General features: G+C 45.4%; 1 protein-coding gene across 1 annotated transcript in view; it reads right to left on the reverse strand.

The window, feature by feature from the left end:
* Positions 1 to 27,175, reverse strand: part of ABHD12 (abhydrolase domain containing 12, lysophospholipase) — a 117,015-nt gene that overhangs the window by 24,327 nt on the left and 65,513 nt on the right. Inside the window, exons 5-7 of the mRNA XM_029072139.2 lie at positions 23,696 to 23,726; positions 10,989 to 11,034; positions 4,025 to 4,154 (exon numbers count right to left, since the gene is read on the reverse strand). Of these exons, the coding sequence (XP_028927972.1) occupies positions 4,025 to 4,154; positions 10,989 to 11,034; positions 23,696 to 23,726 (207 nt within the window). The remainder of the gene's footprint in view (positions 1 to 4,024; positions 4,155 to 10,988; positions 11,035 to 23,695; positions 23,727 to 27,175) is intronic.

Here is a 27,175-nt window from a genome sequence, read left to right on the forward strand (position 1 = left end):
CAGTCTTCACCCCCATTTTACAGATGAGGTAACTGAGACACAGAGAAGTTAAGTGACTTGCCCAGAGTCACACAGTTGACAAGTGGCAGAGCTGGGATTTGAACCCATGACCTCTGACTCCAAAGCTCGGGCTCTTTCCACTGAGCCATGCTGCTTCTCTGCTTCAAATGACAGGATCATTAATAGAAAATGAGATACCAGAGATGGATGAAATTCACATAAATCTCACACTCTGGGCTGAAGTTTGAGATACTCCAAACACAGGATATATTTGCAAAAGTCAATAGTATTTACTGCACACTTGCTCTGGGCGGAGCACTGTGCTAAGTGCTTGGGAGAGTTGAGTTGGCAGACATGGTCCCTAACCGAAATGAGATTACAGTCTTGTGGAGGAGAGAGACACTAAATTAGAGGAAGGGGAGAAATAATGGAAAATTCACATTTGTTTTATACTTACATGCAAGCTCTCATTTTGCCTACTCCTTCCTTTTCCGTCGCCCTTACACTTGAACACGTATGCTTTAAGCATGTGATATTCACCCCACCCTCAGCTCCACAGCACTTATGTAGATGGCTGTATTTTGTTTTCATTTAAGTTCCTTAGGGCAGGGAACAAGTCTACGAATTCTGTTGTATCAGCACAGTGCTCAGCATACAGTAAACGCTCAATAAATACCATTGACTGATATGCCCAGTCAATTGCTAACCAACAAGTGTGGGTCAGTGCTTAAGTTCCAGGGAACTACTGAAGTAGTAGCTGGCGAAGACCTAAATGGGGGAGACGAGTGATTAATCGAGACAGGCTTTCTGGAGGAGATGTGATTTCAGAAGGCCTCTGACACCCAAAAGAACAGAAGTCGGCCAGATATCTGCCAGAGAGATGGCAGGGATGGATGAGAGAGTGGATGGAGGGGTAGGAGGGAAGTGGGGAGGTGAAGGGGAGGTTTTTGGTGAACTCTCCACCCCTGATGGTTTCAGTAATAGTAATAATTAATGATAATTATGGCATCTGTTAAACACTTACTATGTGCAGGCAAACACTGCAGTTGGATACAAGCCAATTCTGGTCTCAGGTGAGGCTCATAGTCTCGATCCCAACTTTACAAATGCAGCAACTGAGGCACAGAGAAGTGAAGCGACTGGCCCAAGGTCACACAACAAACAACTGGCAGAAGTGGGATTAGAACCCATGACGTTCTAACTCGCAACTCGTGCTCTCTCCACTACACCAGGCTCCTGCTTCTTCAATACTGCCACTAAGTAAGTAGTTGGCAAGGTCATCGGGGTGAGAGGGGAGGGAGGTCTGGGTATTTAAGGAGAGAGTTAAGCCCGGAACAATTCGTGGGAGTCAATACAGGAGAAGAGGTTGTATTGCTGGGCAGAGTTGGGATTAGGAAGGATTAGAAATTGAAAGAAAGCATGAAGGGAACAAGACTAACTGCTTATTGCTAATAGTCTAGGTGATAATTCGTGAAGAAAGGGATGACAGAAGGGCACAGCAGCCGCCCAGAAGTGTTTAATTGTGGATCAGACTGACTGCGGCAGAACAGATCCCCAAAGCCTCACAATGACAAACGGCAAGCACAAAAGCAAAGATGATAATTCTGATGCCACCTAAAGCTAACTGCAGGGTCAATATCAACTGATCAATCAACAGTATTTATTCAGCACTTACTCTGTGCAGGACAGTCTACTAAGCACTTGAGAGGGTACAACAGAATTACCAGACAAGCTTAGTCTAGAGGGGGAGACAGACATAATATGAATGAATACATTTACAATGTGCAATTTAAACATATATATATAAGTGTGGTGGGGTTGGGGTGAGAAGCAGCATGGCTCAGTGGAAAGAGCCTGGGCTTGGGAGTCAGAAGTCATGCGTTTGAATCCTGGCTCTGCCACTTGGCGGCTGTGTGACTGTGGGCAAGTCACTTAACTTCTCTGGGCCTCAGTTCCCTCATCTGGAAAATGGGGATTAACTGTGAGCCTCACGTGGGACCACCTGATTACTCTATATCTACCCCAGCGCTTAGAACAGTGCTCTGCACATAGTAAGCACTTAACAAATACCAACATTATTATTATTATGAATATCAAATGGACAGAGGTAACAGACGGAAGTGCATAAATGACACAGAAGAAAAAGCCCACTGGGGAAAAGACAGCTTAATCAGCAAAGCTCTCTTGGAGGAGATATAAAATAATGTTGGTATTTTGTATAGCGCTTACTATGTGCAGAGCACTGTTCTAAGCACTGGGATAGATGCAGGATAATTAGATTGTCCCACGTGAGGCTCAGAGTCTTCATCCCCATTTTACAAATGAGGGAGCTGAGGCACCGAGAAGTGAAGTGACTTGCCCACAGTCACACAGCTGACAAGTGGCAGAGCCATAACCTCTGACTCCCAAGTCCGGGCTCTTTCCACTGAGCCACGCTGGTTCCCATACTAAGATATGACCTTAGTAATGCTTTGAAAGTTACCAGATTGGTCCAGTGGTGTGGTGTACATGGAGGGGAGGGAGTTCAAGGCTAGGGGGAGGATATGGAAGAGGGCGTTAGCGGCGAGACAGTCTTACCAATCATACGTAACCCAGGACACACATAAGGAGGGTGGACATGCCAAAAGGGAAGTGACTGACATGGCACAGGCTCCCGGGCGGCATGCACGTGAACTGTAGGCACTAAGACTCCGGGCCGGGCTACGGGACACGCCATCGAGAGGACTCGATTTGGCCAGGAAGCCCGGTTCTGCGGAACCACAGGCTCCTTTGGCTGGCTCAGGGGAGGGGTCTTGGAAATCTGGGCTAAGAGATTTAGAACGGGGGAGCCTGAATTTTCCACAGATGAGACTGGCCTGGGTCTCTGCCAACAGATATCCATTCCAAGCATCAAACGGAGAAAGTGTACCGTGGAGGCGATCCAGGGTTGGGGACATCGATGGTGGGACAGGGATGCAAGGAAGTTGAGTTTGTCAAAGAGGGCGGAGTTGTGTATCAAGAGAGTCATGAGAGAGGAGGATGGGTAGGGAATCCAAAAGGGGCATGGTGGGCTGGGACAAGTAAAGGAGCTCAGGATATCCAAAGTCTCTGTGTGGGGACAGAGTGTGCGCAAGAGAAGCAAGGCCAAGTGGACAAGAATCAGTATAGAGCACCAGCCTGGGAGTCAGAAGGTCATGGGTTCTAATCCTGGCTTCGCCACTTTTCTGCAGTGTGACCTCGGGCAAGTTAGTTCACTTCTAAGAGCCTCCGTTACCTCATCTGTGAAATGGGGACTGAGGCTATGAACCCCATGTGGGACAGGGACTGTGTCCAACTCAATTTGCTTGTATCTACCCCAGTATTTAGCACAGCGCCTGGCACATAGGAAGTGCTTAACAAATATACTTATTATCAAAAAGACAGTTGAGGTCAGCGAGTCTGATTTCAGAGCTAGTGAGGTTAGCGATGGTAATGATTAATGTGATGAAACTCAGTTGTGTCCAAGTTGGTGAGCGGATGAGGTGGGGTGGAGCAGGAAGTCATCAGAGTTGATCAATGCCAGAGGAAAGAGGCCAATGGGGAGATCATCAAGAACATCCACAAGGATAATGAAGTCCCCAATGATCAATGTCGGAGTTAGGTGTCACTGGAGCTTGTCAAACATCACCAAGAGATGCATTTAGTTTCAAAATCTTGCAGGTACTAATTGTTGGTCTCCAGTGAATTTTGTGTGCCCCCAAGATCCTGGCCTTGGGTAAATGGATGGCTGAGAAATAAGGAGTTGGTCAGTCATAGAACTGGTTACATTTAAAAGGCTCATACTAAAGCTCCGATTTTACATTTTCAAATGGTATTCCTGCACCATTCAGCCATTAATGATAAATCATGCACCATAGCTAATTGGAAAAGCTGCCAAGTTTCCAGACTGATATGGACAGAATATCGGCCCAGGGAAAAACCTGTGCCCAAGGAAAGGTTATCCCTTAAACTGTACATTGGGGGAGGGGTCACCTTTATCAGCTTGCTCTGAGGGTGGTAGTCTTACCCGGTGCCCAGGGAGTGGCCCCATATATAGAGTGGATTGTCACCACTTCTTGCTTTTATCCAGTCGAAAACGTGGAGGGCATCGTAGGTCATTCCCCGCTCTGTGGGAGTCCCCACCGAATCTCCCCAGCCTGAAACAAAAATTGGGGGAAGGAGTGAGACCAAAATTGACATTGGAAGAGCTGCGCGTCTTTAAAACATTTGTCCAGAAAAATGCCTAAGAAGGTTTTAGGCAAAAATGTGAACTCCTTGGGCCCAGAGCAGCAGGGTAGCAGAAAGGAAGACGTGTGCTATGCACACAGTCGGGACCAAAATCAGTGCATATGGGGGTAGGGGAGGCATGATGAGCAGCCTGCCTATACCTCCAAATGATAGTTCCGGATAGGGTCCAGCCACCTCATAACCTTTCCTTAGCTTCAGTTATCCCACGCTCCTGCAAGCTGCCCAGCAGATTCTGTGAGTTTAGGAAACAAAAGACACAGGAGCTGGCCAGTGGCCATGGCCCTGACCACCCTCACTCGGGAATGTCGAATTCCAGGGGGGCCTCCCAGCTGTCCTTTTCAGGGTATGGAAATCACTAAGCAAAGGGACTGACTGAAAAGGAACTTCTTTCTCACACACTCACAGCAGCACAGAGCCTCTAGTTGTCCAAAGTTCCAAAACGCCTCTACCTCTTTCTGCTGGACTCCCTAGATCTTCAAAATGTGCCCATTTCAACTCCTTAGGGGAGCTAAACTTCTCAGTATAACTCCTTTTTTAATGGTATCTGTAAAGTGCTTACTTTGAGCAAGGCATTGTACTAAGCATGGGGATAGATACAAGATAATCAAGCCGGACACAGTCCACATTCCACATGCAGCTGACAATCTTAATCCTCATTTTACAGATGAGGTAACTAAGGCACAGAGCAGTTGAGTGCCTTGCCAAAGGTCACATAGCAAACAAGTGGCAGATTTGGTATTAGAAGCCAGGTCCTTTTGACCTCCAGGCCTGTGCTCTATTTCCTAGGCCATCTGCTTCTCAGATCTGGCACTCCTTGCCAGATGGTGGGGAGAAAAACCTCTCCCCCTTCCTGGTGTCTCTGTGAAGGGTTCCGTCCCTAAAAATTTGCATCCCTATTCACCCTTCCTTTCCCCACTCTCCCACCTCCTTTAATCATCATATTATCAGAGCCTAGAACATGCAGCTTCTGCAACACCCTAAGTCCTTTAATTTAATAGCATATAACAGCTCAGAGCAGATATCCGTAACCTGGTCTGCTTCTCGGTCTAACAGAATACCTAACTCTCCCCTGGGGCAACCGAGCCTGCTGGAATGCTAGCTGCTCCCAACCTGTTCATAAAGCCTATGTTAATGAAGACTGACCTATTACAATGAGTGAAAATGACAAAAATCAACCGCTCCGTGGCATTTATTGAGTGCTTACTATGGGCAGAGCACCATACTGAGGCTAATTTTAGCTCAGGTTTGGCCTGTTGACTTTCTTGCCTAGCACAATTGCTGAAGGAAAAATTATTTGACACAGGTGTGTGTGTGTGTGTGTGTGTGTGTGTGTGTGTGTGTGTGTATCAAACTGCTTTCCTATTTGGGATCCAAAGCACTAACCAACTTTCCAACGCTTCTAGAAAGGCAAGGAAGCTAGGCTGGTGAGAGAGGTGACAAAGAAGAAGGGGGCTGAGGAAAGGCAGAACAGGAATTCTATCTCAGCTATTTAATAAGTTCCTCACTAAAAGCACCATTGCAAGTATGTGAATAACTGGTCTCTATTACAGATAAAAACTCACTCAACTTCATGTTTAGTTACTATGGCTTTTACAGAGTAGCAAAAGTAAAACAAGTGGGGCTTGATTGACTTCTATAAAGAAAAAGGTAAAGTTGTGTGAGCCTTAAAGCAAATTTCTTTATCCTTCTCTCCAGAGCCATAAACAGACTCCAAGAGAGGTCAAATGCGGTTGAATTTTTGAGCAATTCAGCAATGAGTCATCATCAAAAGCTCCAAAAAAAGTCACAAGGTTTTGAAGGAGTTACGTAAGCTGCATTCACAGGAGTTAGTGCAGTAAAGCTTGCAAACTAGATTCTGGAATGGTGACAGGCATCCTACATTGCAATGGGCAAAGCAGCCTATTTATGAGCCTGGCCCAACAAAGGTTTCCATCAAATTCCCCATTCTGCCCTCAGCCTTTCTAGAACCTGACAGCCTGCAGGACTCTACATATGTAGTTGCGCTTAACGCAAATCCTACGAATGTCCATGGAAAATTCCATGAGAGGGGGTGGGAAGGTTATAGAGGCTCCCATCACTTTCAGGGATGGACCTTGGGGTTGGTCTGATTATTCAAGGAGACAGGGGAAGTCAAAGCAACTTACAGAAGCTCCACCATCCCCTCAATGGTGGGATGCTTCATTCCTGCAGGAAGAAAACTACGGACAGCCTCTGGAGTTTAGAGACATACAAAGAGTTATTCCCCTGCAACAATCATAAATAACATGCAAAATGGCAAAGCGTAGAGTATTTTCAAGGGATCACAGAGGGCTTAAAAGATGGCTTTAAATACATACAAACTGAGCTTAAACAACAGATAGACAAGGTTTTTAACCTTGGTTTGACTGACACTGATTTTCTCCTGGTTCTCCTCTCACCTCTCCAGCCATTCTAGTTCCCCTTCTCATCTCACTTTTACACTCATTCCCATTTTGAGTTTATCCAGTCTAATGGCTTCAACCATCACTTCCACGCAGAAGACTTCCAAATCTACCTGACTAGCCTCAACTTCTCACCTCCTCTGTAATTACATATCTCCCTCTGCCTTCCGGACATATCTATATGGTTGTCCCGCGAACACAGTAGGCTCACTGTGTCTAAAATTAGTCTTCTCATCTTCCCTCCACCAAATCTTCCCATCACAATGGACATTACCATCCTCTCTAGCTCTAAAGCCCCCAATTTTGGCATTATTATCCTCCCACATACCATCTACTGCTAAAATATGTTGGTTTTCCTTCACAATATTTCCCCAATCTGCCACTTCCTTTCCATCCAAACATCCACTACTTAGATCCAAGCCCTTACTATATCCTAGCTTGACTACTACATCAACCTCCTCCTTAGCCTCCCTGCCTTCAGTCTCTCCCTTCTCCAGCCCACACTTCTTTCACTACACTTCTTCCCACTCCTCAAAAACCTTCAATGGGTACACAGTCCTCTCTGATTCAAACAAAAAGTTCCAACCAGTGGCTTTAAGGCCTTCCAATAGCTCTCTCCCACTACAGCCCGGGCTCACACTCTTCACTGTTCTCAAGTTAACCCGTACCTTTGCTGTCATCTTTCCTGCTCACAACCTTTCTCCTGCCTGGAACTCCCAATCTGCTTCAAATGCACTTGCCCACGAGCCCTCTCCATCTTCAAAGCCCTTATGAAATCTCATCTCCTCAGAGAGGTCTTCCTCAATTAATTTTTGCTTCTTTCCAAGATACATCCCCTTAATTACAATCTCAGCACTTCTATGCCATCTGTACTCTTGTTTACATAACCATTTTTGGCATTTACTTATATATCGCCTTACTTATCCTATTCCTTAAAAACTCCTTTGGTTGCTGTCCCAAGGTGACCCTGGGGTAGTGACCATCTCAAGGCCAAATGCTATCTCGTGACCTCCTGGGCCAGCAGGTGGAACTCGGAAGTGAGGGTGGGATAACGGCCCCGCAACCAAAACTACTAGATTGACAGCCCAAGCTGGGAATACAGAAGGTGTCCCTCGCCCCCATGCCAATCGAATTAGGTATGGAGGAGGGGAGAGATTGGATAAACTGAAGCAGGAAGCTGGAATGCCTAGGAGCACAGGTAATAAATACGTGCAGCATCTGACCTTCTGGGCAGAGGATTGAGACGCAGCAGCCGGCAGTAAGTCGCCTCTGTCCAGAGTATCCCATCCAGCTGAACGTTCATAGGTGGGAGCTAGGGGCTTCACCATGGGTGTGTAACGCATAAGTGGATTCCCCTCAAGTGGGAAGTACTCGTGGGTGGGAGCTAGCTGCCTCACCATGTGCGAACAAACCGTAAGTGAATTCTGCCTGGGTGGGACCTGGGTGCTCTGTCTCATGCGAGTAACATACAAGTATATTCCTCCCGTTAGGGAAGCATTAGTATCACCAAATAATCGTATTCCTCCCAATAGGGAAGTTCAATTTGCTGCATCTAAATAATCAAATAATTCAATTCACCCCAGGGAATAAATTTTGTATAAAGTTATGCTTTCTACCCCGGTTTCTCTCTCTCTCTCCCTCGCTGCGCCAATTCCCGAATGAACCCGTCCCCGGGTGTCAGCTGCATACCCACTTTTCTGTCCCCATTGCTAGACTGTAAAGTCCTAGAGGGTAAGGATTGAGTCTAATTGCTTTATTGTACTCTTCTAAGTGCCCTAGTGCCTACTATGGTGTTCTGCTCACAACAGTTGCCCAAGAAATCCTTTCAATATCCACTTTTTTCCTTATTATAACAGTATCTCTTAAGCACTTACTATTTTCCAGGTACCGTACTAAGTGGAGGGGAGCAGGGGAGAGGGTAGATACATGATAATCAGGTTGGACACACTCCATGTCTCACAGGGGGCTCACAGTCCAAACCCTCATTTTACAGATGAGGTAACGGAAGCACAGAGAAGTAAAGTGACTTGCCCAAGGTTACACAGCCACCAAGTGGCAGAGCTGGGATTAGAATCCAGGTCTTTATGACTCTCAGGCCGGTTGCTTCTCAGATTGTACCTATCTAGAAGTTTCGTTCTTTTTTGTGAGCTTGCTAATACAATATTCATTCCACGTTCATTAACATGCTTATGAAGCGTAATTTCAAAGTGATGTCTGTGTCTTAGCTGAATCATTAATGTTGGTGAAACAGATGGTGCTCTTGGGCTATGGCCCATTGAAGAAGTTGGTTTTTTTTCTGTTGACAAAAGGAGTGCATGACATTTCAGAACTGCAAAATTGGTGATCCTATATGCTGCAGCCTAAAGCCAATGCCAACCACAATTGATTGGCAGTAAGTAGCTGCCATAAACTACAGCCATGCGGATGTTGGCCTCGTGCCATCATAAAGGATGCCCTGATCTAAAACCAAGAGGCTTTACTTGAGAAGCAGCGTGGCTCACTGGAAAGAGCACGGGCTTTGGAGTCAAAGGTCATGGGTTCAAACCCCAGCTCTGCCACTTGCCAGCTGTGTGACTTTGGGCAAGTCACTTAACTTCTCGGTGCCTCAGTTCCCTCATCTGTAAATTGGGGATTAAGACTGTGAGCCCCACGTGGGACAACCTGATTCCCCTGTGTCTACCCCAGCGCTTAGAACAGTGCTCCGCACATAGTAAGCGCTTAACAAATACCAACATTATTTATTACTTTGTCTCTCATGGTAAACAAAATCCTTCTGATAGCTTACAAGCTCCACTGCAAAATTTTAATCATTCTTCTCGAATCATTCCAGTCACTCTTTAAACCATTTTCAGAAACAGAAAATCACATCTCTTTCGGGACCAGAAAAATATGGCAACCTTCTCTTTCAGAAGGAATAACTGCATTTTCAAATATTCATCTGCCCAAGGGCATGGGAATCTCCAGCAAGAGGTCTCTCTCACACTGTTTGGTTCTGGTTTTTCATTGAAGAACAGATCCTGGTAACGGATTTTTGACGGTTCTGCAAATTTTGGTGTCCAGGGTTTTTCTTGCTTACATAGCATGAAATGCTCTAAATGTGGCAAAATATTTTGCTGAGCAGCCTGTGGGTGGGCTAGTTGATATTTTAGACAATTTCTAAATCCCAGTAAAAGGTGCCTGACTTGTTTCACTTAGAAAAGGAAGGAAAATGCTCATGGAAAGGGACAGAGTTGAGGAGGGATTCCTCTCTCTAGAATACACTTCCCTGGCCAGGTGGAATTAAGGACTGGAAAACAGTCAAGATTTGTAACAGTCACAGACATTTTAAACCTACCCTAAATATGATACAACTGAACAAACAACGATACAGCGCATAGAAAGAATTCAGTTTCTTATAATTGCTCCAGAAAAATGAGGAAATTTCCTGGTAAGTTCTTGCCCTCTTCACAAATTGCTTACTCAGAATGAAATGCCCAAAGTAAAATGAAATGTAAGAAATGCAGAGGTCTGGATTCTGAGAGAGTCAAACACATCCAACGGTTTTTATTTTAAATGGTATTTGTTAAGTGGCTTACTATGTGCCAGGCACTGTACTAAATAGATATAAAATAATCTGTTTGGACACATTCCCTGTCCCACCTAGGGCTCACAGTCTTAATCCCCATTTTATAGATGAAGTAACTGAGGCACAGACAAGTTAAGTGACTTGCCCAAGGTAAGTGGCAGAGCCGGGATTTATAACTCAGATCCTCTGACTCCCAGGCCCATGCTCTTCCCACTAGGCTACATTGCTTCTCTGATCTTCACAAAAGGAGCTCATTCTTAAGAGGTAAACAAGATAGAAAGTGATTCAAAATAACCATATTGGCAGGGTAGCTATGATAATGCAAAACGATGGCACAAAAGCCAATAAGGTAGACAGACTATAAGCCGTGGGCATTTAAAATTGAACGGCAAATCCATGGCAAAGAAGGGAAAGCTGTACTTCCTTTTTGCTGACAACTAAAATTTGACGAAGGTTTGGATGGCCACCATAGAAAGGATAGTTAGCGCTCAAGGTTCTGTCTTCTGAAAAGATTTTGGGTTGGGTTGCATGTAAAGAAAAACAGAAAAAAGAGTTTTCTACATTACCAATAATGCAGGCGGAGAATGCACAGAGTCCTGCAATATTGGTATTTCTACCCAAGGCTGATGCCCATTTCCCCCCTAAATGCAAACAGGTGCCTCAGAAAACCAAATCTAGACAAAGGCAATCTTCCCTGGGAGCAGAGAACGAGGCTATCAACATCAGACACTTAAACATTACTTCCAAACACATCTTACCTCGGTAATCAAATGTGACTACATGGTAACCAAGGGAACTCAGAACCTGCAAATTGAAAAGAAACATTTATGTAGATATCCAAGCATCTTTATAACAGCCTTTCCATTTACCTAAACTTATCTATAGTTTTCGTCTTTGTGTCCTGTCCACAGGACTGTCGGCTGGCTGACAAGATCCACAGTTCACTTCAAGCCTTTCACACTAATGCTGTCATCTCTCAACTGCCTAAAGGCGAGTGCCAAAATGCTAGTTATTTTCACCTCTGAGGAAGAGAAAAGAGAATGGCCTCAGATTCCAGTCCTCAAGTCAGAAGCAGGGAGGGCAGGGCAATGGGGATGATCTGGAAGGCCTCCCAATGGGCCACATTTTCTAGGCTCATGACCTAGAAGGCAATCTCATAACAGCTAATTGGGTGGACTGGGGGACAGAAAACATGAATTCACTGACACCTCATTTCTATTTTTAAATTAAGACTCAGCAATATTCAGAGTTTAGCTCCAATCACATCAAATTAGGACCAACTGTGCAGCAACCCACTGACAGCAACACAAGAAAACATTAAACTTAAAAACAAACGAAATACTGTCATATGGTCCCATTTTAAAGTAAAATTAGCACACACACACTCTATTTTCTTTCTAACATATCTAAACTTTCTCCTAGGAGAGGCAGAGAAAACAGAATTACTTATCTTTCCACCCAAACCTCGTCCTCTTGCTGACTTTCCCACAACTGGAGGTGGCACCACAATCCTTCCCAACTCATGAGCCCGGAACGTTGGTGTAATCCTTTTCTCCTCTCATTCAACCCACACCATTAATCCATTGCTAAATTCTGTTGGTTTCACCTTTACAACATTGCTAAAAACCACCCTTTCCTCTGTATCCAAACTACTTCCATCTTAATACGATCACGTGTCTTATCCCGCCTCGATCATCCAGACTCCTCTCTCTCTCCACTCCGGTCCACACTTCACCCAGATGATTTTTCTATGAAAGTAATCAGGACATGTTTCCCCACCCCTCAAGAAACTCCAGTGGTTGCCCATCCACTTCCTCCTCTCTCGCCCCGCTCCAGTCTATTCTCCACTCCGCTGCCCGGCTCATCTTCCTGCAGAAACGATCTGGGCATGTCACTCCCCTTCTTAAACACCTCCAGTGGTTGCCTATCAACCTCCGCTCCAAACAAAAACTCCTCACTCTAGGCTTCAAGGCTCTACATCACCTTGCCCCTTCCTACCTCTCCTCCCTTCTCTCTTTCTACTTCCCACCCCGCATGCTCCGCTCCTCCGCCGCCCACCTCCTCACCGTCCCTCGGTCTCGCCTATCCCGCCATCGACCCCTGGGCCACGTCCTCCCGCGGTCCTGAACGCCCTCCCTCACCTCCGCCAAACTAATTCTCTTCCCTCTTCAAAACCCTACTTAAAACTCACCTCCTCCAAGAGGCCTTCCCAGACTGAGCTCCCCTTCTCCCTCTACTCCCTCTACCACTCCCCCTTCACCTCTCCGCAGCTTAACCATCTTTTCCCCCCATTTCCCTCTGCTCCTCCCCCTCTCCCTCAGCACTGTACTCGTCTGCTCAACTGTATATATTTTCATTACCCTATTTATTTTGTTAATTTTGTTAATGAAATGTACATCGCCTTGATTCTATTTAGTTGCCATTGTTTTTACGAGATATTCTTCCCCTTGACTCTATTTATTGCCATTGTTCTTGTCTGTCTGTCTGTCTCCCCCGATTAGACTGTACGCCCGTCAAACAGCAGGGACTGTATCTGTTGCCGACTTGTCCATTCCAAGCGCTTAGTACAGTGCTCTGCACATAGTAAGCGCTCAATAAATACTATTGAATGAATGAATGAAATAATAATAATAATTATTGTGTTTGTTCACTGCTTTCTATACCCCAGGCACTGTACTAAGCACTGGGGAGGATGCAAGCAGATCGGGTTGGACACAGTCCCTCTCTCGAGTGGAGCTCACAATCTCAATCCCTAGTTTGCAGATGAGGTATTTGAGACACAGAGAAATAAAGTGATTTACCCAAGGTCACACAGCAGAGAAGTAGTGGAGCTGGGATTAGAACCCATGACCTTCTGACTCCCAGGTCCGTGCTCTATCCACTATACTTCAAACAAAAACTCATCATCTACTTTAAAGCACTCAACCACCTTGCCCCCTCCTACCTCACCTCACTACTCTCCTATGAGAAGCAGCGTGGTTCAGTGGAAAGAGCCCGGGCTTGGGAGTCAGAGGTCATGGGTTCGAATCCCGACTCTGCCACTTGGCAGCTGTGTGACTGAGGACAAGTCACTTAACTTCTCTGGGCCTCAGTTCCCTCATCTGTAAAATAGGGATTAACTGTGAGCCTCACGTGGGACAACCTGATTACCCTGTATCTACCCCAGCGCTTAGAACAGTGCTCTGCATATAGTAAGCGCTTAACAAATACCAACATTATTATTATTATTACTACTAGAACCCAGCCTGTAAACTTTGCTCCTCTAATGTTAACCTCACTGTACATCGATCTCGTCTATCTCGACGCCGGCCCCTTGCCCATGTCCTGCCTCTGGATTGGAACCCCCTCTCTCCTCAAATCCAATAGACAATTACTCTCCCTCCCCTTTAGAGCCTTTATTGAAGGCACATCTCCTCCAAGAGGCCTTCCCTGACTGAGTCCTCCTTTCCTCCTCTCCCCCCCCTTCTGTGTCGCCCTGACTTGCTCCCTTTATCCATCCCCCCTCCCATCCCCACAGCACTTATGTACATATCTATAATGCATTTAGATTCATGTCTGTTCTTTCCCTCAAGAATATAATCTTGTTGTGGTCAGGGAATGTATGTTCATTGTTATATTGTACTCTCCCAAGCACTTAGATCAGTGCTCTGCACACAGTAAGTGCTCAATAAATACAACTGGATGAATGAATGACCCCATTCACCCTTCCAGACCCAGAAAGAACAGTGTCATGTGATGACACACCTCACCCCTTCCCATCGATTCCTATAAGTGGGAAGCAGTATGGCCTGGGAATCTGAAGGTCGTGGGTTCTAATCCTAGCCCTGCCACTTTGCTGTGTGACTCTGGGCAAGCCACTTCTCTGGGCCTCAGTTACCTCATCCGTAAAATGGGGACTAAGACTGTGAGCCCCATGTGGGTCAGGGACTGTGTCCAACCCAATTTGCTTGTCTCCACCCGAGTGCCTAGTACAATGCCTAGCACATAGTGCTTAACAAATACCATAATTATCATCATTCTTACTATTAATTATTCTCCTTCTTCCCATTTTTGGTATTGTTTCATTTTCAGTTCATCAGCTTCCTGAGGCTAGGGACAGTCTTGCTCTAATTTTTAATTCCATATGTTTACCCAACTGTGGAAAGAAGGGATTCTGCCACACTAACTCTCTTCCCCTCCTCCAAGAGGCCTTCCCAGACTCAGCTTCCCCTTTTCCCTCTGCTCCCTCTCTGCCCCCCCTTCACCTCCCCTCAGCTAAGCCCCCTTTCCCCCCATTTCCCTCTGCTCCTCCCCTCTCCCTTCCCCTCCCCTCAGCACTGTGCTCATTTGTATATATTTTTATTACTCTATTTATTTTGTTCATGAGGTGTACATCCCCTTGATTCTATTTATCATGATTAAGTTGTCTTGGTTTTGTCCGTCTGTCTCCCCCAATTAAACTGTGAGCCCGTCAATGGGCAGGGATCGTCTCTATCTGTTGCCGAATTGTATGTTCCAAGCGCTTAGTACAGTGCTCTGCACTCAATAAATACTACTGAATGAATGCCCTTGGTTTGTCTAGAACCTATCACCTTCAGGTTTCTCTGGGGTGGGCGGGGGGGGTCCCTTATTTCTGTAATGTGGGATTTGGGGAAAAACTTCATGAATGCACTGTCTACACCCTCCATGATCTTGAAAGGGCCAACCCTGCTCCCTTAACCTGGAGAACCCTAACACATTTCAATTGCTGATGTCCAGTGGACAAGTTACACCCCTTGATAATGACTAGATTTTAAGCTTGTTATGGGCAGGAAACATGTCTGCTAACTACGTTGTATTGTATTCTCCCAAGCACTTAGTACAGTGCTCTGCATACATTAAGTGCTCAAAAATACCACTGACTCGTTGATCATGGGCTCCTCCTCTGCCTCCCACCGCCTAACTGTGGGTGTCCTCAAGGTTCAGTCTTGGGTCTCCTTCTAATCTCCATCTACACCCACTCCCTTGGAGAATGCACTTGCTCACATGGCTTCAACTACCTCCTCTATGCGGATGGTTTCCAAATCTACAACTCCAGCCCTGATCATTCTCCCTCTCTGTGGTCTCACATTTCCTCCTGCCTTCAAGACATCTCTACTTGGAAGTCCTGACATCACCTCAAACATAACAAGTCATAAACAGAACTCATCTTCCTATCCAAACCCTATCCTTCCCATCACTGTAGATAGCACCACCATCCTTCCTTTCTCACAAACTCAAAATCTTGGCATTATTTTTGACTCCTCTCTCTCATTCAACCCACACGCTCAATCACTAAATCCTGTCAGTTCAATCCTCACAACATCGATAAAATCCACCTCTTCCTCTCCATCCAAACTATCACGTTAATCCAGGCACGTATTCTATCCCAATTTGATTACTGTACCAGCCTCCTTGCCCACCTCTCAGTCTCTGGTCTTTCCCCACTCCAGGCCCGACTTCACTCTGCTGCCTGGATCATTTTTCTACAAAAAAGTTCCAGCCACGTTTCCGCACTCCTCAAGAACCTCCAGGGATTGCCCATCCACCTGCGTGGCAAAAAGAAACTCCTCATCGCCGGTTTTAAAAAACTCAATCTCCTTGCCCCCTCCCACCTCACCTTGCTACTCTCTTATTACAGTCCAGCCCACATACTTCACTCCTCTCACCAACCTTCTCACTGTACCTCGAACTTGTCTATCTACCCATCGGCCTCTTACCCACACCCTGCTGCTGGCCTGGAACGCTCTCCCTCTTCTTATCCGACAATTACTCGCTCCCCATCAAAGTCTTATTTAAGGTACATCTCCTCCCTCAAAAGGCCTTCTCCACCTAAGCCATCTTTTCCTTTGCTTCCAGTCCCTTCTGTGTTGTTCTGACTTGCTTCCTTTACTCATCCCCGCCTCCCCGGCCCCACAGCACACATGTACACATCCATAATTTATTTCTTTATAGAAATGTCTGTCTCCCCCTCTAGACTGTAAGCTTGCTGTGGGCAGGGAATGTGTCTGTTATACTGTTATACTGTACTCTCTCATGTGCTTAGCACAGTACTCTGCACACAGTAAGTGCTCAAAAAATACAATTGATTGGTTGAAGACCAGAACTACAAACAAAGCTAGTGATGATCTGGAATTCCAATTCCAATTTCCATCACCACCTCAGAAATGGTGCTGCTTAAAACCTTAGCTGCCTTCTAGAAAGGGGCCCAAAGGACAGCAGATCATGTAAGTATCTGAAGTATTTCAAGTATTTGAAGAAGCTGGCCAACAATGGCAAGTGAAGGACAATTAAAATCTATTAAAAAGTCTACTAGGGGATCATATTGTACCTTCTCCCTTCATAACTAAATGAATAACTGTACCAGAGATGGTCCCAGCTCTCTTGCTTGACCATAGAATTGGCAGAGCCAAAGGGAGATCACAACACGTGAAGGAATAAAATTATTCTTTCCCTAGTAAGAACACGCTCAACCTCTTGGTAGCTTTTCCCTTGTTCACCCTTCCCATTTTACTTAGGAATCACTGGTGATTAAAATTACAGCACAGAACACCTGATAAACATCAACAATCCCCTGAGGAGTTAATCTGTCTGTCTTGAATCAAAAGAATATCCCTATGCCTGGTTTACTCCTAATACATTTAAATTCCAATTCCAATTTCCAACACCACCTCAGAAATGGTGCTGCTTAAAACCTTTGCTGCCTTCTAGAAAGGGGCCCAGAGGGCAGCAGATCATGTAAAGTGATCAAGTTCTTCTGAGTCAATCCAGAAGTGGCACTTTAAGGGACCTAATGAGTGCTAGGCACCGTATTCAGCACCTGGGAGAGCACAACAGCAGCAAAACACACAGTCCCTGCCATCAAGGAGGTTAAAATCCAGTGGGGGACACAAACAAAATTATTTACAGACATTGAAAGCTACAGGAAGGGCAAGTACAAAGTTGGAATTAGAACATACTCCTTCAGGGTGAAATAGCTGAACAAGTAATTGAGTGCACAAATAAATATTTAAATAGTGTAGAGGTAAAAATATACATATATGCACAATTGCTGAGCATAGGGACTCGCAGGGATATAGATGTGAAGGGTGGGTGATGGCTGGACATCGATCAATGGTATTTATTTATTAAATGCACCATGGCCTAGTGGAAACAGTACAGGCCTAAGCATTTGATATTAGTCTCACCCTCAACCCCAGAGCACTTACATATATATCTATAAATCATATATTATAAATTATTTATTTATATTAACATGTGTCTCCCCCTGTAGACTTTAAGCTCATCATGGGCAGGGAACCTGCCTACCAACTCTGTTGTACTGTGCCCTCTCAAACGCTTAGTACAGTGGTCTGCACCCAGTAAGTGCTCTATTAATACCATTCATTAATGATGATGGGAGTTAGAGGGTCTGGGTTCTAGGCCTGGCTCTATCAGTTGCCTGCTGTGTGATCTTGGGTAAGTCGCTTAACTTCTAGGTGCCTCCAGTTCCCACAACACCCAAATGGCATGAGAGCAGATGAGTTTTCCAAGGAAGTGGGTATAAATGGAGAATAGAAAGTGAACCAGAACTGAGCCTTGAGGGATCCACTGAGGAGAGAGCAAAAGAGAGCAGCCGGAGAAGTAGGAGGAGAACCTGGAGAGGACAGTGGTAGTGAAAACCATAATAATGTTTTCAGGAGACGGGGATGGTCTACCGTCAGTGTCAAGGGCTGCTGATAGGTCATGGAGGATTAGGATGGAATAGAGATATTACCGTTGACTTCAGAGAGAGCAGTTTCAGTGGAACACAGGAGTTACATGGGCCTGCTTGATAGTGGAGTAAAAGCCACTGGAAAGTAAGCTGTTGAAGACGGTGGTTGAGAAGAAGAGAGGAGACAAGTGTTTTAATAAGGTATGAAGGGATGGGATGAGAGATGCAGGTGGGGAGAGTAGATTTGGAAAAAAGGTGGGTGATCTCTTGAGGGATGGATGGCTGGAAAGAATACAGTGTCCGGCAAATAGTAAACGCTTAGCAAATGCCATTTAAAAAAAATAAAAACAAACAAGAGAGTAGACAAAAGGCTGGAAGGAGACAGGATTAGGAAGTGAGGAGGTGTTAGGGAGTACGCTGCTTTATTGTTTTAATTTTGTCCATGAAATAGATGACAAGGAAAAAGAGAGGGAACTGGGAGTTTAAGGAGAAAGTTAAAGTCAAAACCAGTTGGTGCAGGCGAAGGGCTTGGGAGTCCATAAGGGAGGAAAAGTAGTGTTGCTAGGCAGAGACGAAGGACAGGATAGAGTTACAGCAAGCAAGATGGATGAGGTCGACCCGATACCTGAACTTCCTCAAGCAGTGCTCCGAAACTTGAACACAAGAATGGAGGAAATGGACTGTGGAGGGCTGGGGGTTGATGGTGGAAGATCAGTGGAGGAACAGGAGTGTCAACAGCTTACGTTTAGTACAGAGGGCGGCATCCAGGGCACGGATTTGTGCAACGAAAAAAGAGGTTGGATAGAATGACTAGAGGCATGATGGTCTGGGATAATTGGAGGGTGTCAAGGGACAGACTGTTTTCTGGGGAGGGGTTGTGTGGGAGAGAAGGCAGCTGCCAAGGTTGTGATTGGAGAGAAGAATTTCAGAGTTGGCAAGGTAAGAGATCAGTTCAAGTATGTATCCAAGTTCATGAGCAGGTGATGTGGGGTGCTCAGTAAGCTCAACATCATCACCAGTAGTATTTACTGAGTGCTTACTATCAATCAATGGTATTTTCTGAGCACTTACTATTGCAGAGCACTGTTCTAAGTGCTTGGGAGAGTACGATATAACAGGATTGGCAGGCACGATCCCTGCCCACAACAAGCTTACAATCTAGAACAGAATTGAGAAGTGAGAGGAAGAGGTTGGCTGAGAGGTAATGAGGAACATCCACGTGGCTACTGAGATCCCTGAAGCTCAGTGAAGGTATGGAGGAAAGGAAGAATGTGAGAAAGGCATCAAAATGGTTCAGAAAATTGGAGTTTGGGTCTGGGGAACAGTAGAAAAGGGTAATCATTAACTGGAGTGAATGGGTATGATAGAGGCAGATATGATATGATGATATGGACTTAAAAGGAAGAGAAAGAACATAGGTGGAGAACATAGGATGAAGCAAAAGTGGCTTTGGTGGACAAGAAACAGGTCAACTCCTGTGTCCAACTTGATTAACTTTTATCTACCCCAGAGTTTAGAAGAGTGCTAGATCCTTAGTAAGTACTTAAATACCATTTTAAAAAAAGAGAAAAAAAAACCCATTTTCCCCCTTTCCCAATAAGTCTTAGGGAGCAGGAGAAGATCAGGTCCCCTCAGGCCTCCTTATACTCTGCTGCTTCTATTATCTGCTTTTTTTTTTATTCGATCAATGGTATTAGCAGAGCACTGTGCTAAGCACTTGGGAGAGTACAACAGAATTAGCAGATACATTCCCCGCCCGTAATAAGCTTACGTCTAGATGGGAGACAGACATTAACATGAATAAGTAATTTGTACTATATAATTTAAAGATATGTACATAAATGCTATGGGGTTGGGGTTATATCATGTCTCTCCCCACTGAGATTGTAAGCTCCTTGATGGCAGGGACAGTGTCTACCAACTTTCCATACTGTTCTCTCCCAAATAGTACAGTGCTCTGTACACTTATACTCAGTAAGTGCTAAATCCCCTTAATTGATTGATTGAGAGAGAGGAGGGGGGAGACAGTATCATCTTGGGAGAGTCAGGAGGAGAAGGAGCAGGAACAGGTTGAAGATGAAGAGGAGTTTGCCAACACAGAGCCAAGAGGGTTCCAAAGAGCACATGGCTGGGGCTGGCAGGTGGGGGAGGTGACCAACAACCTACCTCTTACCAAATCTAATGGACTCGATTCTGTCCTAATCCTCCTTGACCTCTCATCAGACTCTGTCACTGGAGACCACTCTCTTCTGGAAATACTAGCTAACCTCTGACACTGTTTCCTGGTTGGGCTCTCACCTCTCTGGCCGTTCCGTCTCGGTCTCTTTCACTAGCTCTCCTTCTGCCTCCCAGCCCAACTCCTGGGCCCCTCAGGCTTAGTTCTGTGTTCTCTTTTTTCTCCCCTCAATTTATGGCCATTCCCCAGGGGTGCTCATTCACTCCCACTGCTCCAACTACCTCTCCAGCCCAGGCCTCTCTTCTTCCTTGAAAATCAGCATTTCCTGCTGCCTTGAAGACATCTCTACTTGGATGTCCTACTGAAACTTCACGCTCAACATGCTCAATATTGAACTTCTCATCTTCACTTCCACTGAATTCTTCATCTGTTGACCACCATCCTTCCCGTCTCTCAAACCTACCCTATCTTGGCTTTAAACCTTGGCATTATCCCAGACATCTGTCTCTTTCAGTCAACCCCCAAATCGTGTTAGTTCACATCTGTTCAAATCGTGTTTGTCACATCTGTAGAATCCAGCCCTTCCTCTCACGTCAAACTACCATCCGACTAGTCATCGCAGTTGTCGTTTCTCATCTCCACTACTGCATCAGTTACTTCACATACATCCCTGCCTCCAGCCTCTACCCTCCCCGGTCCATACTTCACTCTCTTGCCCAGATCGTCATTCCTCAAAATCCTCCATTTACTGCCCATTCCTTTCTGTATCAACATGAAACTCATGACCAATGGCTTTAAAGCAATCAAGCAGCCCTCTACCCCTATTTATCCTCACTCGTCTTCCACTACAACCCAGATGGCCCATTTCATCCATAATAATGACGATAATAATAATAATAATGATGTGTACTCTGCCTGACTTCTAGTTTTGTTATTTATCTCCCCCTTTTAGACTGTGAGCCTGTTGTTGGGCAGGGATTGTCTCTATCTATTGCCGAACTGTACCCTCCAAGCGCTTAGTACGGTGCTCTGCACACAGTAAGCGTTCAGTAAATGCAATTGAATGAATGAATGAATGTTTAGCGCTTACTATGTTGCCGGTACTATACTATGTGCTGGAGAAGATACAATTCAAGCAGATCAGGCACAGTCCATCCCATACTGGGCTTACACTCTACTACGGAGGGAGTACAAGTATGGGATCCCCACTTTAGAGATGAGGAAACTGAGGCACTGAGGAGTTAAATGACCAGCGCAAGGTCAAAGAGCAGGCAAGGAGCAGAGTTAGAATCCAGGCCCAAGATTTTTCCACTAGTTCATGCTGCTAATTGCCAACCTACTCGTTGCCCTTTGATCTCATCTCTTTCACCACTGATCTCTTGCTCATTTCTTCCCTCCTGCCAGGAACCCCCTTCATATCTGGCAGGCCCCTACTTTCCCCATCTTCAGAGCCCTACTGAGATCACTTCTCCTCCAGGAAGCCTTTCCTGGCTAACCTCTCATTTCACCACCCTATTTTCACCACCTACTGCATCACCTACGCACTTGTATTCTCACTCCCTAAGCACCTACTCATCCTGTCCCCTCCCCTGCACTAATGTACATATCTTGAAAATCTGATTTCCCCACCCGTAGCTCATTTTAGTGGGTCTTCCCAACTAAACTGTAAGCTTCTTGAGGGCACAAATTGTGCCTACTAACTGTACTGTACTTTCGCAAAAATAACTTCTCATCTTCCTACACAAACCCTGACATCCCAGTGAATTTCCCTTCACTGAATACAGCACCACCATGCTCCCCGTCTCACAAGCCCGTTCATAATTCACTCTACTGCCTGGATCAGTGTTCCTTCAAAACCATTCAGTCCAGGTTTCCTCACACCTCAACGGCTTCCAGTGGTTGCTCATCATAGAAACTCCTTACCTTTGCCTTTAAACTATTTTATCACCCTCCAACTCTGCCTACCACACAGGTCATTCCACTAATGCCAACATACTCACTGCTGAGTATGAGGGAGTGGGGAGGGGTAAGAAGGGAGTTACCCACTGGGCAATAATCAAGGGGGAAGAATCAGGAGACTCAAGAGCCAGGTAGAGTTAGAAGATGACCTTGGGAGGAACAGCTCTGGATTCTGTGTCCCAAGGAATCAGAGAGAACAGAGCTCCCCAGATACCACAGCCCACAAGTCAATTACCACAGGAATTGGGGAATCAACTAAAATTGAGGGCTAATAAAAAAAAATGTTGGTATTTGTTAAGCCCTTACTATGTGCAGAGCACTGTTCTTCAGCGCTGGGGTAGATACAGGGTAATCAGGTTGTCCCACATGAGGCTCACAGTCTTCATCCCCATTTCACAGATGAGGGAACTGAGGCCCAGAGAAGTTAAGTGACTTGCCCACAGTCACCCAGCTGACAAGCGGTGGAGTGGGATTCGAACCCAAGACCTCTGACTTCCAAGCCTGTGCTCTTTTCACTGAGCCACGCTGATCAAGTCCATACCAAAAGGCTATTGGAATCTTTGGAGCCTAATTTTTATATTGAAAAAAAAATACAGCCTTCCCAATCGATTAGGGAATAAACTCACTGCTTTAAATATTTCTGTCTAGATATTTTGTCAACATTTATCATATTTACTCTTTCATATTCTCAATCAAAGGATGCCAAAAATAATATCTTAGAAAATATAATTTTTGAATGAGTTCTCTTAGCTTCATGAAAGTCTACATATCTCCCACTGTTCTGGGAGGAAGGCTCTTACAAGTAAGTATTTTAGGCCTAAGATGTGTCTACCTACCTATGGTCATTCCTCTCCTACTACAATCCAGCCCACACACTTTGTTCCTCTAACATCAACCTAATCATTGTACCTTGATCTCATCTCTTCCGCCTTCCCTCCTATCTGGAGCTCCCTCCCCTTTCATATCTGATTGACCACCATTTTCCCCATCTTCAAAGCCCTTACTAAAATAATACCTCCTCCAAGAAGCCTTCCCTAGTTAACCTCTCATCTCCCCACCCTATTATCCCTCCCTCCTTTACCATCCATGCACTCGAAGCCCAACCCGTTAGCTTTCGGGTCTGTATTCTCCCCGAAACCCCACTCCCATAGCACGTACGTACACATCCTTGCACTCTGTTGCTTTCCCTACCCGTACTTTATTTTAATATCTGCCTTCCCTGATAGACTGTAAGCTCCTTAAGGGCAGGAATTGTGTCCTCCTGGTCTACTGTACTCTCCCAGGGGCTTTAGTACAGTGCTCTGCAGAGAGTAAGTGCTCAATAAATACCAGCGATTGAGTGTAAAGAATCAATCAGTGATAAAGAGGACCGTATTAGCCAGTCTGTGTTCTGTTTTGGGGGGAGCTTTGTTTGACTTCAGATTATCAAAAAAAATTGGGGATTCCAAAGATCTCCGGGAAAAATAAAATAGAAAGTGCTCTGAATTCATAATATATTTATATAGCTGCCACAACTTTTCAACACTCCCACGGAGAGGACAACTGATTATTCCCCAATGGCGATAAAAACAATTATTAGCTCATCTATGCAAATAGCCAGTCTACTCTTCCTAGAGAGAACAAATAAGAGTGCTTCTTACCTTGTAGAGCTCCACTCGGTGGTCCCCTCCTCTAGAGAGCAATTGTACAAGGGAGGGGAAAAAATTAGTAATAGCATATTAGCTTTTTTCCAAAGATTCCTATCTATAAATTATATACCACTTCTTTATATCTCCCCCTCTAGACTGTAAGTTTGTTGTGGGCGGGGAACGTGTCTACCAACTCTGTTGTACTGTACTCTCCCAAGTGCTTAGTACAGTGCTCTGCACTCAGTAAACACTTAATAAATACCATTCATTGATGAAGTGATGGTTCAATCTAATCTATTCGCTGCCTTGTTCTCATCGGTTACTCTCTTTCCCATGGCCTGGAATTCCCACCCTTTTCAAATCCAACAGACCACAGCGGCACCCCCGCCATCTTCCAAACACATCTCCTGTAGAAGGCCTTCCTTGCTTAAATTCTACTCTCCCAGGTTATTCGGGCTACTTCACCACTTCTGTCTCACCTAACCACTTAAGTACTCACAGCCAACGATAGCATGTATTTACATATCTTAAGCATCCATATCATTTGTCGGTAAGTTTGACACAGTCTCTCTCTTCCACTAGTCTCTAAACTCCTTGAGGAGCTATAACTTGGAGAAGCAGCGTGGCGCAGTGGAAAGAGCACGGGCTTTGGAGTCAGGGCTCATGAGTTCGAATCCCAGCTCTGCCACTTGTCGGCTGTGTGACTGTGGGCAAGTCACTTCACTTCTCTGGGCCTCAGTTCCCTCATCTGTAAAATGGGGATTAAGACTGTGAGCCCCACGTGGGACAACCTGATTCCCCTGTGTTTACCCCAGCGCTTAGAACAGTGCTCTGCACATAGTAAGCGCTTAACAAATACCAACATTATTATAACTTTGTCTGCAACTTTATTGTACTCTCCCAAGTGCTTCTTTCAGCAGTCTCCAGCATTCCTGCAAGGATTCTGAGGTCTAAATTTCTTAACCCAGATGCCAGAGGCTTATCCACAAACCTCTGTTTTCATGATAATGACCTTTGGTGACTAGGAAAATCTCCTAGCCTTAGTATCCCCCGAGAGGGGAGGACCCCAGACTCATCATGGAGGCTCTTGAAGTCCCGAGGAAGTCTGGGAGCCAGGCCCAGCTTCTGACATTCAGCCCGACGCCATCATATCACGCTGTGTGGGCACACCACATAACCCCATGACATTACTCAAAATATTTTGCACTCCTCCTTGCCCAGGTGCCACTGACCTACATCCTGCTATTGAATCACTTCCTACCCTCCACCACCCTGGAGGCAAGCCAGACAGTAAGGGTGGCGGGGCAGAGACACCCTTACCACAGTGGCTGGTGACCTGAGGCAAACCCTTACCTTGCTTAGTCTCAGACTGGTCCCACTGGAAGCCCTTGACAGTATTTCCCTGACCCAGTCCCAGCTAATTAATTCACAGCTAAGTTTCTGAATGATAGCTGTTACCCAGGAATATAAGAACATAAGAAATGTCATTATTGGATCAGACCCAGCCTAGTCTTCTGTCTGCAACTATGGCAACAGGTCATTTGGAAGGGACAGGTCAATGTTTACCTCCGGACATCACTAGTAATGTTTACGGAGGACCATCCCATCATGGCTACATGACCAACTTTCCTTTCAGTAACACATTTTGGACTGTTTGCCCAAGAATAAGACCATGACACAGCAATGCATTAAATACCAGCTGGCGATGTAGTTGAAAAACTGCTGTGGAAGGTTTCCGGAGTTTGTCTGCTAGAGTCTTTGATGGGCCAGAAATATGCGGTCTGGCATCACCATCAGAGGCTGCAAAATAGAATCCTAACGTACTCAGTTGTCACCTGGGCTGCTGCAAATCACAGTCCCAGGAGCTCAGGGGATAACCAAGTGAATAACCAATGTGATGCATGGGGTGCCCAAATCCAATCCCACTTTGTGCTAGATCCAAGTGGCCCCCAATTCTTAGGACTGGAAGAATGCACAGGCCAGCTCCTCTAATTGCATTTTTACACGTCTGAACCCTTGCTTTGTCCACCCGATACGGTGATAGAAGACGGATGATGGGGTCCTGACTACAATCCCTAAACAAGTTAAGCAAAAAATCCAAATGATAAGGTTCAATTCAGCCACCTCATCGTTGACTATGAATCGGATGCTCCAGTTGAAAAAAAATTAACGTGGAAAGAAGCTGACTATGAGTTTGGGGGAGGTGGAGATTTGGCAGAAGAAAGGACCCTAAGGATAGGTAATGCTTATGTTATGCAATTTGTCACCTAAAAAAAGAGGGGGATCTTTTTTTTGGTCCTGACTGATGACAGCCTGAAGAAAAGAAGAGGAGAGTCACATTCTTACCAACTATCACATTTCTTTTCCTTCTGAGTTGGTCTTGCTTGTCATATGACTAACAGTTCGTATGCAACTTCAATAAAATGCACACTTCCTGGAGCATTTTTAGAAAGCAGAAAGATCTATTTGTAGAGAACAAAAAAAGGGGAACTTCTGCAACTTCTCCAAGACAAAAGAGTGAAATATGCAGTGCATAGATGTTTAATCCAGCCCCCTAAACTCCGACCTACATCTCACCATGGTGTAACATCTACATTTAGGAGAAGGAGCATGGCTTAGTGGAAAGAGCACAAGCCTGGGAGTCAGAGATCCTGGGTTCTTATCCTGGCAAGTTGCTCTGCCAATCGCTCGCTGTGTGACCTTGGGCAAATCACTTAACGTCTCTGTGCCTCAGATTCCTCAACTATATAATGGAGAGTGCCCTTTTCTCCCTCTTATTTAAGACCGTGAGACCCCTAGCAGGACAAGGACTGTGTCTGATCTAATTAAGTTGTACCTACCCCAGGGCGTAGAACAGTGTTTGACACATAGTAAATGCTTAACAAGTGCCATAAAGCAAAACCATAAAACAAATTTAAGGGAGTGCCTGAAAGGGGCTAGGTTTTCAACTGAAGCACCATTTTGCGTGGACAAGCCCTGGAGGAATCTGGAAAAACTTGGACAGTGAAGACCACAGTGGCTGGTGGTTCACAGTGCTACCGCCCAGGGTTGGCAACCTACTGAAGTCACTCGTACTATAAATGGGTGCATACAAAAATCTTGCACCCTTCACAATGCGCTACACCTTTGCCCACCTACTCACCCGTAGCACTTTGCTGCACTAAATAGAAAGATAAAGGAGAAAGAAGCCCAGAAGCTTCGAGAGCAGGCAATTACTCTTTCTCACTGAGGAGAAAGCTCACCTACAAAGAATATCAATCCCTTATGACATCAGTTTAATCACAGCAAATTGCAGGAAAGGATTTGGGAAAAAGAAGAGGGGGTTTCCTAGGTGGGGAAGTCATTTCGAAGTATAGATCAAGTGTTATAAGGGTTAAGATGCAGAGCGCTCAGGCTTCGTTGGGAAACTTGGGGCAGGATCCAAGAATAGAGCCTGAGTTCCCCAAGAGGGTTATGTTCAGCAAGGGGAATATAGGCCTGGAAGCCCAGGAG

Source organism: Ornithorhynchus anatinus, chromosome 9, assembly GCF_004115215.2.
Source record: "Ornithorhynchus anatinus isolate Pmale09 chromosome 9, mOrnAna1.pri.v4, whole genome shotgun sequence".
Taxonomy (NCBI): Eukaryota; Metazoa; Chordata; class Mammalia; order Monotremata; family Ornithorhynchidae; genus Ornithorhynchus; species Ornithorhynchus anatinus.